The sequence below is a fragment of the Muscardinus avellanarius genome (genome assembly GCF_963383645.1).
Source record: "Muscardinus avellanarius genome assembly, chromosome: 20".
In the NCBI taxonomy this organism is placed as follows: domain Eukaryota; kingdom Metazoa; phylum Chordata; class Mammalia; order Rodentia; family Gliridae; genus Muscardinus; species Muscardinus avellanarius.
The window spans coordinates 30,415,309-30,429,878 of NC_137806.1; the positions used below are offsets into that span (position 1 = coordinate 30,415,309).

Genomic DNA, 14,570 nt, shown 5'->3' on the forward strand with positions numbered 1-14,570 from the left:
CTCAGAAGTTATCACTGAAACACTATCATGATTTTCACCGATTTCAAGTCAGCAAGCATGCAGACCACACTGTGCGTACACCAACATGAACGAAGACACACACACAGGCATGCCTCTGACCATGGCTGCAAAGGATAAAAGGATTTTGTGACTTGAAAACTACACAAGAAAATAAAGCAAAATTTAAATGAGACTTCTATTTTTACCCAAATTGCCAACAAAAAGTTGGAAAATATTTTCGGTTGCTATGAGTATACTCTTCTGAAAGACAAGTTGGTGATTTTCATCGAAAATTTAAATGTTAAATGTCCTTTCAAAAATTTGACTCAATGAAATTATCTCCCAAAAGTTATCAAATGGGATCACATAGATATATGTTTTCTTTCTTTAAGAAAATCCAATCAACCATGATGTGTGTGAGATTTTCATGTAAATATAATCTTACAAGCAGCTTTTACAAAAGGACATCATTTTATCAATTCTTTCTGGAAAATTCATGGCCATGTCAGAAAAATAAAATTCAAATAAAATAAAATACAAAGCTCACTTTCATGCAGATATAAATAATGTGGAAACTTCTCTTCAGACACTGAATAGGGGCATGACTTGTGTCCTAACAATACAAATATAATGTTGACAGAAGACTGTCACTGCAGAATGCTGGAAATTTTATAAGTGTGGACCAATTGGGAACTGGTTAAAATTACTGCACAAAATTACAAAACAAGACACCTGAGACTTTTGTTGAGTGATAATTAGATATATCCAATAATAGGCATGAAGTTACACAGACACAGATAACAAACAGAAACGTACAAATAAAACCATAAGAAATCTTGAGAATATTCACTGACTAGAAGATAAAACTTCTAGGAATGTTTTCTTATATTCTTCCATATTATGTGAAACTTTTTACAGCAATTGGGGATACTGGGGGTTGAATCCGGGGTGGGGGCATTCTACCTCTAAGCTACACTTCCAAATCTTTTTAAAAATTATTTTCTAAATAATAAAATAACAAATGTTATTGTTTTGAAAAAGGGTCTCATTAAGTTGCTGCAGCTGGTCTTGAACTTGTAATCCTCCTGTCTAAGCCTCTCAAGGACTAGGGATTACAGGCATGGGCCATCATGTCTGGCTACAGCAATTTTGAAAAAATAATTTTTAAATTATTTCTTAAATTAATGAGTTCTCAGTAAAAAGTGGAAAACTGAAAATTATACAGATTCCTGAGGAAAGCCTCAAAGCACATTCAATAGCGACCTGCGGCGCCTGCAAACCACACGCACTTCTTGGGAAAGGCAGACATTCCAAGAAATGTCAGCAGGATCGTAAGGTTCTTGAGATTTTTATGGGGGTTGATAAAATTGTTCTGAGAATCAACAGCTCTTAATGCCCTCCCCAAATACTGACACACATCACGGTGCACGCGGTCGAGCTGTGTGCGCGGAGGCGCACGCGGAGGCCAGCGTGGTAACACAGCGGTGGCTGGGGACAGGCCCCGTCTCAGCCATGGCCACACTGCGGAGACCACCACACACTAGAAAACAGTTTATTTTGATCTGACATTTTAGGTAATAATGACCAGCTTCATTTACTCTTTTTACCTTTATTAAAATTTGGCTCTGCCATCTTATCTTCAAAATTCAGCATGAGTTTATCTAGTTAATTAGTATTCTTCCCAAACATTAATTGAGAAGAAAAAATAGATGAGAAAGTTATTCTGATTTGGAGTCAAATCTGTTCTTAGGGTTTTGGTCTCTCAACACAAAGCTCCCTCAGATCCGGGGCATTTGAGTCCGGTCAGTCACTCTTGTGTCGGGTTATCAAAGATGGCTTTGATTGACATTTTGGTGGCTTTTTAAAAAAAAAGCCACCAAAATGTTCCCCTTGGAGATAGTTAAAAACGCGTTAAAATTTCAAGGTTATTGTTACCCTTTCCCAGGAAATAAACTGTTAGTGCTTATCTTTTTCCTGAATATAACTATCAAACAATAGAACAAACCTAACATAGAAATAACTAATGTCTTTGGAAGTCAAGGTCAAATGCTCTGCACCCAACCTCAAAAGGCAGCTTTCTGAGTCTTCCCACAGGCTAGCTCCCAGACTCTACAATGAATGCTAAGTCCAGATTTTATATTGACTTTTATCATCATTTCAGTAGCAGAACTACATCCTTCTGTCATGAAATTATCTATACTGACAAAAGCAAAAGAAAGCCAGAAAAAGAACAGGACGGAGTAGCCAGGTTTTTGTGGGAGACACTGACGCTGCGAAACTCAATCAAACGCATCTATTTAAAATTGAAGATCAAGTGTACGTAGGAGACAAGCCAACACCTGGGGTGAACCCCGAGGGAGTGTTACACATTTCCTCTAAAGCTACAACTGTCCAGCTTCCATTTTTAACCTAAGAAATGTAAAACATCTGCATAGTTTAACCCTTCTTTACTATGAGAATAAGAACTCGATTTTAAATAAGAAGACGCAATGGCGATAAAGACACAGGTGGACCAGACAATACTTCGTAATTCCTGCATCTGCATTAAACCTTCACACTGGCCGCTGAAGACGCCTCTTTTTTCTTTGCCTCTAGTATTTCTACTACCCCGGCTCTTACTTTATACTTTTTACTTCCTTTAGTGAAAGTTTTTTTCAGAAAACACAATATTTTTGCTTTTAGAATGTACGACCCAAATCCACGACAATAAAACGTGGATATTAGTACAGCCCCTCGCTCAAAATTTTGACTAGACGGCAACTTACTTAAATTTCTTGTAGACACCATACATTTTTTGAGACCTCCCGTCTACAACGTAAGACTTGCTACTGACTTATTCAAACTTTGACTTCTCATTATCATTTAGAGATTTATCATTACCGTTTGTCTGGAATTTAGGCACCTGCCTGATAAATCGTCAATGGCCATCATCTTTTAATGCTTTCCAAACTGTCTTTTGTCTGGTGCTAAATACGTGCAGCGGCTGTGAGAAGTGGGGCCGGCGAAGCCGCGCTAAGAGAAGGCCAGACCAGACCGACCTAGACCAGACCGACCAACTCACGTTTTGCTCACTGTGCTGCACGAGATTCTCAACTGATGGCAAAGGAGGAGGAAACTGCAAACTCGACTTTTCGGGGTATGAACATTTTAAACTATTCTGGTGTCTTAAGGCACGTCCACGCACCGAGCTCATCAGCTATCTGGGCAATTTACGTGGTTCCAAGTGAGGACTCTAATAACAAATACCAAACCACTGACTTGTGACCACAGAGTTCTGTGCTCTTGCCGCCGATGCCAAACGTACTGTGCACCAGGTCATCAGCACCGCTCACATACACAGACACACTACCTTCCGCAATGGCGAGCACAGTGCTCATTCTTCCATGGGGAGAATGAAGGAATGGGAGAAAGCACCTATTTTACCTACTGGGTACAATATTTGCCTTAAATAATCAGAGTTCTTTTGTACACAACTGCTCCACCCCTCCGCCCTCCAAAATAAACATTAGCAAAATATAAACTAATGCAAGATGACAAAAATAAAGGCAACATTATGTAAATATAAAAAGGGAAGTGCATAAAAATGTCCCCCAGTGTGCCTTGCTAATGTGTTTTCTCAATAGCATAGACCATGCAGCTTTTAACAAAGGAGTTATTGAACGGATCTTGGTATGGTATAGTGTCTCTGATTCTGGGAGGCTATCTAATAAAGCAGTCACATAACCTAGAGGCAGGTATGAAGTGAGAGAGGACAGTATGTTTTCAGTCATTAACGCTTTCTAAAATCCACCCTGAAACATGGCACGTGTCCTGCGATGTCCATCCTGAGTGCTGTGTGCATTTATGATCGTTTCAGCAGACAGCCCCCACCCTCCCGTGCTTCGTCCATTCACCTGCAAGACCACCTGGGGCATCTGTGTGCAGCTCTTGTTAATGAATTCCAACCCTCTGACCAGCACAGGAAAGCTCATAGGTACTCACCCTGCAAACTGGGCACTGCCAGTGACTACTGCTGTCTCTAAGCCTGAACTCATCAGACAAACACTTGGAATGATACACACGAAAACACAGGTCACATATCAACACCTCTCCAGGCAAATGGCATTCAAAACAATACCAGTCATGATTCTCTGTTTCCCAGTCCTACAAAAAATACAAAATAATCGCGTATGACATTTTGTCAAAATCTCAATGACTAAGAACAAAATTGAAACTGAAGTCCATCAGAAGTTAGGCATTATAAACAATTTTAGACATTCACTGTGTTAAAACAAGAGGGAGAATACCTACACATTTTACTTCGTTAAAATTTAAGTTCTTTCCTACGCAGTGTAAACACTCTGAAATAGCTGAAGGTGATCTGATAGCAAACCAGCCCCAAGTGAAATAACTCCAAAGCTCTGACAGCATCTTTCATTTTAAAATAGAATCCAAGAAATAATTTCTTCAGTAAACTGAGTGCCCCAAACCAACCTGTACCTTAGCATTGCAAACCAACCAACCTTTGTTTTGTGTGGCTTTTTTAAAGTTACGTGAGTTCCTGGCACACTGTGGGGACAGAGGACAGTGGCCAAGCGTGGGTGAGGCTGGCTACCCTTACTTGTCACCCAGGTACTGGATGCGCTACTGAAAATAGCTACTACCCAGAACATACAGGCTCTGATAGGCTGACAAATGCTCAGGGTCTGTTGAATGGAAGCAGGCTGGCGTTCTGATGTGCTATTCCTAGGTGTAAGGGAGCCTGGCTGCAGGTGTGCAGGCCTCCCAGCGTGTGCCGACTACGACGCCTCTTGGTACCACCATGTCCATTCCAGCGTAAGCAAGGTTCTAGTTCTCTTCAGCGCTCCTTCTTTACAAGTATCACACTCAGCTCTCACTAAAGGAGTGACGGGTTAACTCAACCTTCTTTTGTGGACGTGGTACCCAGAGCTACGCGGGAATGCCCACAGTCAGCATCCACGGCCACGGCCGGTGGGGATCCTGACCTGCCATGCACGGGGCCCACCACCGTCCTCCTCTCTCTAAATCACTGGCTGCAGTAGCTGTTTCCGAGGCAGGGCAGCTTTCGTATTGTCTTGGATGTCAATACTCTCCCAATGAATGGGCTTCTTAGTGAACAGCAACTTCTTTAGGAACTGGGTTCACATGCCGCCTGAGCATCCGAGTGCCGCTAGCCATTGCTTCAAAGGGGCAGACAATCACTACTCTTTCAGAATCTATGTCTTCCAGTTCACACTCAAAGCCACAGTAGCAAGTCCTGCAGAAATGTGAACTTTCTGGTTTGCTTTCCAGTAAGAGGTCTTTACTGACCAAACTAATGAAGAAAAAGAAATGATTATTTGTAGGTATTTGGTGCAGATGTATATACTCTGCAAACTCAGTATGGGCATAAAATAGTGACTTTTGCATAACACTATGTGTTTGGTAGGAAAATATTTTCTCCACCAGGTATGGCCCAGGAGCATCACCCAGACATGAAGGACGTGCATGTGGTGCGTGGCGTATTACAATGACAGTCACGGTATGTCCGTTTCAGATAGCTCGTACGTACACTGCACTTCCAGTTTTGACTCTGAAAACCTTTTGATGTGCGTTAGGTTCAAGTGAAGATGAAGTGCCTTGGTGACTTTATAATTAATGGAAATCTTTCCAAGTTTAAAACAATTAATTTCAGAAAATTTTCCTAAGTGTTTAGAAACATCTTAAAGGATTCGGTGAATTATGTTTGACTCATAATTAGAGAATCCATCTTCAATCACTTGAGTTGTGTATGTTAAGGCATCTTCATGTGATGGGCAAACAGTAGCATCTGGGTTCATTCAGAAAGGGGAGGAAGAGCACAGCTCCTGCCTCTCCATTTTACCTCTCCATCTGGCCTCCCCCATCCCACCTACAAAACCCACAGGAATATGGCTGTCTTTCATGTGGTGCTCAATGCTACACTTAGCTTTTCATAACAATCATAGAATAAAAGCATAATTTAAATGAAGCAAAGTGCAGAAAAAAACTGGATCTATGTCTGTACGATGGCATGTAAGTTCATTATCTGATGTAAAAAAGTGGGTTGGGGAAGGCTGGCTGTTCATCCTTCACCATGGCAACAGCTGTTTAGAATATGCAAAATAGGCCCAAGTTCAAAGGTCATCTGATGCAGAACCCAGGAAGGTCTTTGTGAGGTATAAGGCGCAGAGGCATTATCACGGGCCAGGTTGCCTACCATATATCTTTGAGTAAACAGGAACCGTTTACATTGTCTACTAACATCGGATCCTGGGTGCCAAGAGGCTAAGTTTACATTTCTGTGGGATTCAGCCAGATGCCGTCAGCTACTCTAGATACAGCTGGTTAACAGCATGTGTGAAATGCCACTTCAGAACAAGAAAGCTTTCAAAAAGCAAACCTACTAGCACAGAATTCAAAACTAGAAGCAATATATAGTGCATATCTAGCAAGAGTTAACTAAGCTAGCCTAAAGTAAGATAGAAACATATTACCAAAAAAAAAAAAAAAAAAAAAGCAGAATTAAAGTAAAATAGTGCAAAATTAGTTCACCTTGTTTGGGGTTGCTGTCCTGGAGAAAGGTTGCATACTGAAGGCCTTTCAAAATAAAAACAAAATAATCTTGGTCTCTCTACTACAACTTTGCTCACTATCAGGTAATACATAGGGCTACAGGAGCTTCAAAATAACTGCTTATTATCTGCTTTACAGTTCATACTATGATTCAGATGACATTGACTAAATTGACTAATCATCTACCAATGTTCTAATCATTAAGGAAAAGACGATAGCATGCAAACTTAAGCATCATTACTAGTTGTAGAAAAAACTTTTCACACTACCATGAACACTACAAATGGACACAGAAAACCTCTCTCCAGGAACTTATGTGCCATGAATAGATGTCAGAGAGATATTTTACTAACAAACCAACCTGGAGCTGCCACTCACTTGCACGATACCCGGAATGTATGTCTGACCTGACACTGGTTCACGCTGGGGTTTTGAAGACTGGAGTGATGGATGTTGAGTGTGGCGAACTCAGTACCTCACCATAGTATGAAATGTATACGGCTGTCCTCAGGACCTACTAGGACAAGCTCTACCATCTAGCAGCAGCCTATCGAGCTAAGTCTCTGTCATCCAGACAGCATCTGGTTAAGACTCTGGAGCCAGGCGGTGCACGTCCCTGCCCGGCGCGCACAGCTGTGTACTCTTGGGCAGAGTGCTTAGCTTCTCTGTGCCATTTTTCTATCTGTAAAATGAACAGAACGATAGCACCTAGTTTATAGGGTTTAAGAATCGAGTGAGTTCACATGTACACAGCACACAGCAGAGAGCCTGGCGGGACACGGCACTGGGCTTGGCGAGCGAGCAGCGACATGCCCACGGCGACACACGTGTGCATTTCTCTGCCAAGCGCTTTAAGATCCATCATCCCATCTGATTTCCACAATCTGTCAGCGAGGTATAGCAGGCAGCATTGTTCACTCCAATTTAGAGATAAAACTGAAGGACAAGGAGACAGCTGCTGGGGGCAAGAGGACTGCCAGGATAAGGTGTTCCGAGGGATGGCCCAGCCTCCACCACACTTCACGAGCTACCTAGCTGCTTTTATTTATGTATTTATTTATTTGAAGTATTAGGGATGGAACCCAGGGGCACTCTACCTCCAAGCTATACCCCCAGCCCTATTTTTTATTCTTTATTTTGAAACAGGGTCTCACTGAGTTGCAAAGGGCCTCACTAAGTAGGTGAGGCTGTCTGTAAACTGCGATCCTCCTGTCTCAGCCTTCCGAATGCTGGGGTTACAAGGGTGCGCCATCATGCCCAGCTGCAACCTCTTGTTTTTTTTTTCCAGGTCTGGGGATTGAACCCAGGGGCATACGACCAACGAGCTACACCCCCCCCCCGCCCTATTCTTTATTTTTTATTTTGAAACTAGGTCTCACTGAGTTGCAAAGGGCCTAGTAGCTGAGACTGTCTGTAAACTGCGATTCTCCTGTCTCAGCCTCCTGAATGCTGGAATTGCAAGGGTCGCCACCACGCCCGCTTGCAACATAACTCTTAACGTAATCCCTACTTCCTTTTCATAGCAAATGGCACCAAGTAAGTGCGTGGCACCATAGCTTCACGCAGACACAATGGAAAACTAATTTTCCTAATTTTTAATAAATTAAGTCTATGTTTGGTTTAATTGTTAACCAATTTAGTGAATCATTTGGAGGGCACAATTTGATGGTTAAATATTTCCCATAATTTTAAACATTACTTATTTAAAAAAGGAAAATATTACAACACTGTTCAGGAAAACAAAATTTAGACAGAGAAAGAAAAATGAAAGAATTCCTCCACATACACACAATCAGTACAAGCTGAAAAGGGGTATACAGCTTACCATGACACAGAAAATTCTTTTGAGAAAAATGAAAATTCTTTAGCAAAGCAAGAATAATTGCTGAGGGTAAATATATTGCTGTTTAAATTCACACAGAACTATAGTAGCATTTGTTTCCAATCAATTAATAATCAATGCTTTACCTAGTGCTTGGTAAAAGAATTACATTTTTGTAACTGAGACTGAAAATAGATATTTGAAAAGAATGTATTCTCCTACATATAATCAACATAAAGAAAAAAGGTAACCTTTACACTTAAAAATTAATAGTATCCAAAGGGCATCACATTTTGCATCCCAGGCATTTATACTCAGCCAGGTGGGGGGGTACACACCTGTACCCAGTGACTCAGGAGGCTCAGCATGAGGATAACAAGTTCGAGGCCAGTCTGAGCAACGGAGACCCTGTCTTAACAACAATAAAAGGGCTCAGTAGAAGACTGCCCCTGGATTCAATCCCAGGACCACCACCACCAAAAGAAAGACTCATTAGAAAAATATGATTATTAAAAAAAAAGGGCAAAACCTAGCCACCTTAAAAAAATTGCTTGAGTGTTTTTGAAGTTCTATCATATGTATATATGCCTGAACATATATACGTGTGTGTGTGAGTGAGAGAGAGAGACAGAGGGATAGAGTGCACGCGTGTGCACAAGGGTTAGGAGAGTCCCGCTCAGTTTGAATTAGCAGGCCGCACTCAGTATTTTTCTCAAGAACGTATCAGGGGAGCTACTTTTCGCCATAGCTTTCTGCAGTGCTATTTCTGAAGAGTAAGGCTGTCAACTCCAACCCTATCTCTTATCTAATAGATGGAGCTGAGCTAAATTCAAGAGAAATACAGAGCAAGGTTTCCTCTAGACTGGCCATTCTGAGTTGGGAGGAGCAGATGAGGAGAGGAAGCAAGTATCTATCTCAGCCTCTGTGAGTTAGAATTCAAGTCTGCTCATTCCCAAATAACCAGTCTCCGTAAGAAGCCCATTACACCTTCTTAAAAGTACCAAAATATTAAATAAGTGAGAAGCAAAAAGTATAGAAACCATGTTTTCATTCAAAAGCACCTCTCAGGCCAAACCAAGGGTGATCCAAGACCTGCTGGCAGGAAGCAGCGACCGCTCACATCCCTGGGTGAGGAAGGCGCCACGAGGGGACCAGCGCTCATCCTGCGGTCACCTGGACTTGTGAGGACGAAAACACCCGACAGAGGGTTCTAGCCAGACCTGAGCCTGGTGGGCCTAAGCTGGACGGCCTCTACATTCTGATGGCCCGAGCCCAAATGTGGCGGTTTGGAAAGGGCCAGGTCGCCTCATAAACAGCATCATTCTTAAAAACAGTCTTAAGTCATCTCCATCCTGATGGTCCAACTGTTTACGTCAGATCAAAATCACCTTCAAACGATAGTGTAGCTTTGTGCAGGGACCGTAAATAAAGTAGGAAGTCACCGAATAAATACTAACTGCCTCCGTTTTATAGTACATATTTGATGTGCTTTGTCTATAATGACCCAGAAGTCAACATTAACTGCCTTCTAATATGACATTAAATACATTGACTAAGACTCTCCTGTCTTTAGGAGCACTCTCCTGAGGCTAACATGCTTATTACAAAGACAGCTGCTCAGAGCAAACCTAACTCAGCTCAGCAAATGCTAAAATTCTCCAACAAATAGACTTCTTGAATGGATGAATGAAAGGGCTGAAGTGCTGTGAAGGAAATACGGACTTAGGACCACACATTCACGTGTGTTCTAGAGCAAGCAGATGATGAGGCAATCTATGAGCCCGTGAGGACATGCAGTATTTCTTTGGAGGGGGGGGAGTTCTTAGCAAAACAAACATAGAACAGTCAGACATTACAAAGTTCCTCCATTCCCTGGCACACTGGCCTCTTACCAAGCTATGAAAACCAACTTAAATCTATTATTATTATTATTATTATTATTATTATTATTATTTGTGGTACTGGAGATGAAACCCAGAAGCATTCTACCTCTGAGCTACACCCCAGCCCTATTTTTTAATTCTTTATTTTGAAACCGGATCTCACTGAGTTACAAAGAGCCTCATTAAGTAGCTGAGGCTGTCCACGAACCATGATCCTCTGGTCTCAGCCTCCCAAATACTGGGATTACAAGCACGCGCCACTATGCCCAGCTTAAATCAATTATTTGAACCTGCTAGGTTACTACTGATGATAAGCCTCTTGGAAATGACCATAAATAACTTACAAGAGTGTACTTCCTAGGCTCAACAAATCTGTCACTTAAAAATAGTTGGTGTGCAGGCTCCTGCTTGTTTACTGACTAATATTTAAGTACACCATTTAAAACTGGAAGCAGCCTTATTTTTAATAATTACTTTTTCATTATACCATCTCTTATGGACAAATGTAAAACAACAACATGAAGGTTGACACTGTGTAATTTTATCATAAATAGTTTCTCCAAATGAACTGCCATTTACACAGGGCTGCAAATGGTGGCTGAAATCAGCACTGCAGAGGACCTCAAAATCACTGCGGCCCAGGAGGAGGAGTTCAGTGCCACGGGGCCTCGGCCTTTGACTTACAGCACACAGACTTCCTCATGGCAGATTATATAATTATATCCCCACATACCATAGTTAAGCTTTTATGAAATAATTAGTGAACCTGGAAAAATGTGCAAGATCTGTAGTGTTGACAGTTTCAAGTTTTTAAAAGTCAGCGTTAGAACCAAGGAGGCAGAGGTGGAAGGAGCCCTGACTTTTAAGCTCCGCCGACTGCAGCCGAGTCCGGAGGAGCCTGCGCTCTCCGCTACCTTCTTCCCAGCGGGAGTGGAGATGAGGACAGGCAGCCGCTCCTGACGCAGAGCATCTCAGGAGGCATAATTGGAGCCAGAGAAATGAACTTTTTCCTCATCTCTGATTTTACAGCTACTATTTATAGAAACAATAAGAGGCCAGGGGTGGTGGCACACACCTGTAATCCCAAGTACTTAGGAGGCTGAGAAAGGAGGTTTGCAGGTTTGATGGCAGCCTCAGCCTCTCAGCAGGACTCTCAGCAACCTAGCAAGACCCTGTTATAAAATCAAGAAACAAAACAGGACTGAGAGTGCAGTTTAGAGGTAGAATGTCCTCTGTGGCCCTGGGCTCAATCCCCATTGCCATTAAGAAGAAGAAAAAAAAAAGCATTATCTATTTTTAAAATGACAGAACTGCCTAAGAATACTGGTAACTTTGAATTAAGGGTTTAAAAATAACTAAACCATCTCCCACCTCCCCTACCGAAGGCCACATATTTATACTCAACTACATCTTAACCCTGAGTCAGAATGACAAGATGAATAATAACATATACTTCAATTTCAAACTCAAGTGTTTAGAGTAATCACAGCAATTCAACCAATACCCAAAGGCATGAACACTCAAAGAGGGGTTCAGGCACAAATTCTGGCTTGCAGAACAGTCCCTGGCCACAGACTGCTTTGGTACCTGTTAGAAAAGGCGCCGCCATGCGCTGCCCTTGCTGCATTTGCATTGTACTGGGACAGCGGGCCTCCGCCCTAGGCTAGAGAATGGCACGATCGCACCATGCCCGTGGCGTGCGTGGTGCTCTTAAGCGCTACATCCAGCCCCTGCCGCTCACCTGCCACGCACGCTGGCAGCGCCGAGTGCCCAGGGCGACGCTGCTCACGTCCTCTGGTGTTGTTAGGACGTGTACACAGCCCGCAGTTGGGCGTGTGGCAACGAGCCAGGAAAATTAACACATGCAGCCAGTCTCATTACTTTATAGTTGTACCTTAAATAAAGACCCGGTGTTTGTTAAAGCAAAGTCGCTTTACAAGATTTATGTTTGAGGTTCCAGGTTACGAAGCAAAAAGACCTGAGAAGAATATTTGCTTGCATGGTTGACGAGAAGTTTGTGGGCTTTTGCTATGTTATCTATAAGCATTTTCCTGTTTTGAGGATTGTTAGGCTTTCATTGACTTTTAGTTGATAAATAACAGCTATGAATTTGTAGGGCACAACAATGTTTCAAGACACGGGCACACTGTGGGGAGATCTAATGAGGCTTGTTAACACATCCATCGCTTCCAATACTTAGGATTTCTTTATGGTGAGAATATTTAAAATCCATTCTTATAGCTATCTTGAAACATATAATACAATACCATGAACTAAAGCCATCTTGCTGTGCAGGAGATCATGAAGCCTACTTCTGCACTGGTCAAAACCCACTTTGCATCTGTCTACCTCCGCTCTCTGTCTTAAGTGACGGACATTCGTATGGCCTCATCACAGCTGAAGGCAGACTCATGAGGCCTGGGATTCCCTCAAGACCAGGGAACAAAGCAAGTTCGAGACTGGCCGGGAGCCGGGAGAACTCGGAGTGTACACAGCCCATGGCCGGCACAGTCCTGATCTTCAGCTGTGCCGTACCGTACGTGACCATCTAGCGTGAAGTGTTGCTGGGAAGAGCCAATCAGAATCCAACCCGTACCCTGGCTGTAGGACAGACGTATTATGATCTCATCCAGAAAAAGAAAAGAGGACAACACTATAAGTCAATGCACTAAGAGCGTACACAAATGAAGGATAGCAGGAGAGGGGAGTCTAACATCGTGGTGAGCATACAGAAACAAGCTAATGATCTGACTTGAACTGAACAAATAGACTTCAACTTGGGAAGGAAGCCTATGTGGGAAGCACAAACCTAAAGGCAGAACTAAACTCCCTTCTGTAAAACACTGTACATGTGACCCACACACCGAAACCCCGTGGGCTAGTCTTCTACACTAAATCCAGAAGTGTCCGGATACTTCAGGACCAGACACCATCTAGTATCTGGGTTGCTTTGAGTTCATGATAAGCCATCAACTATGATTTTCGTTAGATCTTGGCACCCAGTTTTGTTTTTTTTTTTGTTGTTGTTGTTTTTACTAACAACAAAGCTCTATTTTTCTACAAGGAAACTCAATAGAAACTTTGTTCTAAAATATAAACATTCCTACTATTTGTGTGTGTGTGGGGGGGAGGGTACTGGGGGTAGAACCCAGGGGCTTTCTACTTCCGGGCTATACTCTCAAACCTATTTTATGTTTTATTTGGAAACAGGGTCTCACTAAGTTGCTGAGAGCCTCACTAAGTAGCTGAGGCTGGCTTCGAACCTGCACGATCCTCCTATCTCAGCCTCAGAAGCGCAGGGATTACAGGCATGCGCCACCATGCCCGGCCACTTTTTACCTTTTTTTTTTTTCTGGTGCAGAAACCAAAGGGCAGCAGTGCATACCAAGGCTTTATTCTTCCATGTTTTCTGTTTGTAGAAAGCATGTCTTTTCTTTCCTGATGCTTTGAAGCACAAATTAAGTGGCCAAAAAGAGTTATGTGAGCCCTTTTCTAAGTTCACGTAGCTGCCTCTGGGAACCACCAACCCGCAGGCCCTGTGTTGCAGCGCCAGACGCCAGAGAGCAGGCAAGTCCAGAGCGGAAAACATTGAGCCCATCTTTAAGAGTTTATGTCATTTTGATAATTTGGGATCTTAGAGAATTAATGATAAAACACTCAAAAAAACCAAAGTGCTAAATTCATTCTTTCAAAAATTGACAAAATTAACATCTACTATATTTGAAGTCTATCATCTTGAATGGTGATGTTTCTTCATGAAAAGTAAGGTATTTCTATTCAATTTATTCAAATGCCAAAAAATAACCCAGGAAGGTAGAAATATACATGAAACCAATCTCTACAGAAGACAAAAATATACTTCTGTGTATGCCTCTGAGTATAAATACCAAAGGGAAGAGAAGGGTCGGATATCATCAAAAAGCAGTCAGAATTAGGACTAGGTAAGAATATCGAGAAAACTTGTTTTTCCCCTTCAATTTCTGTTCTGGTGCACGAAACCTCAAATAATCTCTAGTTGGCAAAGACGCTGGCCAGGGGCGCTGATGTGCGCAGCCTTTCGCCCCCGGTGAGGTTCCAGGGTCTGCTGCTGACCCACCTAGGGGCTTCCGCTCTGACGGGACAAGCTAACATCACTCTGCGTTAGGACCTTCACTACTAGTCCTTACTCAAGGAAGCACGCAGGAAAGCCATCAATTGTGCGTGCACTAAAAGGGCTTTTGTTTTACTTTTTAGATTCAAAGCAATACTGACAGGAAAAGCAGCCTCTTCTTAACAGTGTGTTATCTCCTGAA

General features: G+C 42.4%; 1 protein-coding gene across 10 annotated transcripts in view; it reads right to left on the bottom strand.

Moving 5' to 3' along the window:
- Positions 1 to 14,570, bottom strand: part of ZMYND11 (zinc finger MYND-type containing 11) — a gene marked incomplete at both ends in the record, with an annotated part of 58,145 nt that overhangs the window by 24,465 nt on the left and 19,110 nt on the right. For 5 of the 10 annotated variants that reach the window (XM_080717178.1, XM_080717176.1, XM_080717179.1 and 2 more), the window contains one exon: positions 3,982 to 4,143. The exons of 4 other annotated variants lie outside the window; for them this stretch is intronic. In XM_080717178.1, the coding sequence (XP_080573304.1) occupies positions 3,982 to 4,143 (162 nt within the window). Of the gene's footprint in view, positions 1 to 3,981; positions 4,144 to 6,552; positions 6,598 to 14,570 lie in introns of all 10 variants that reach the window. One more of the 10 variants, XM_080717173.1, reaches the window with a different exon arrangement.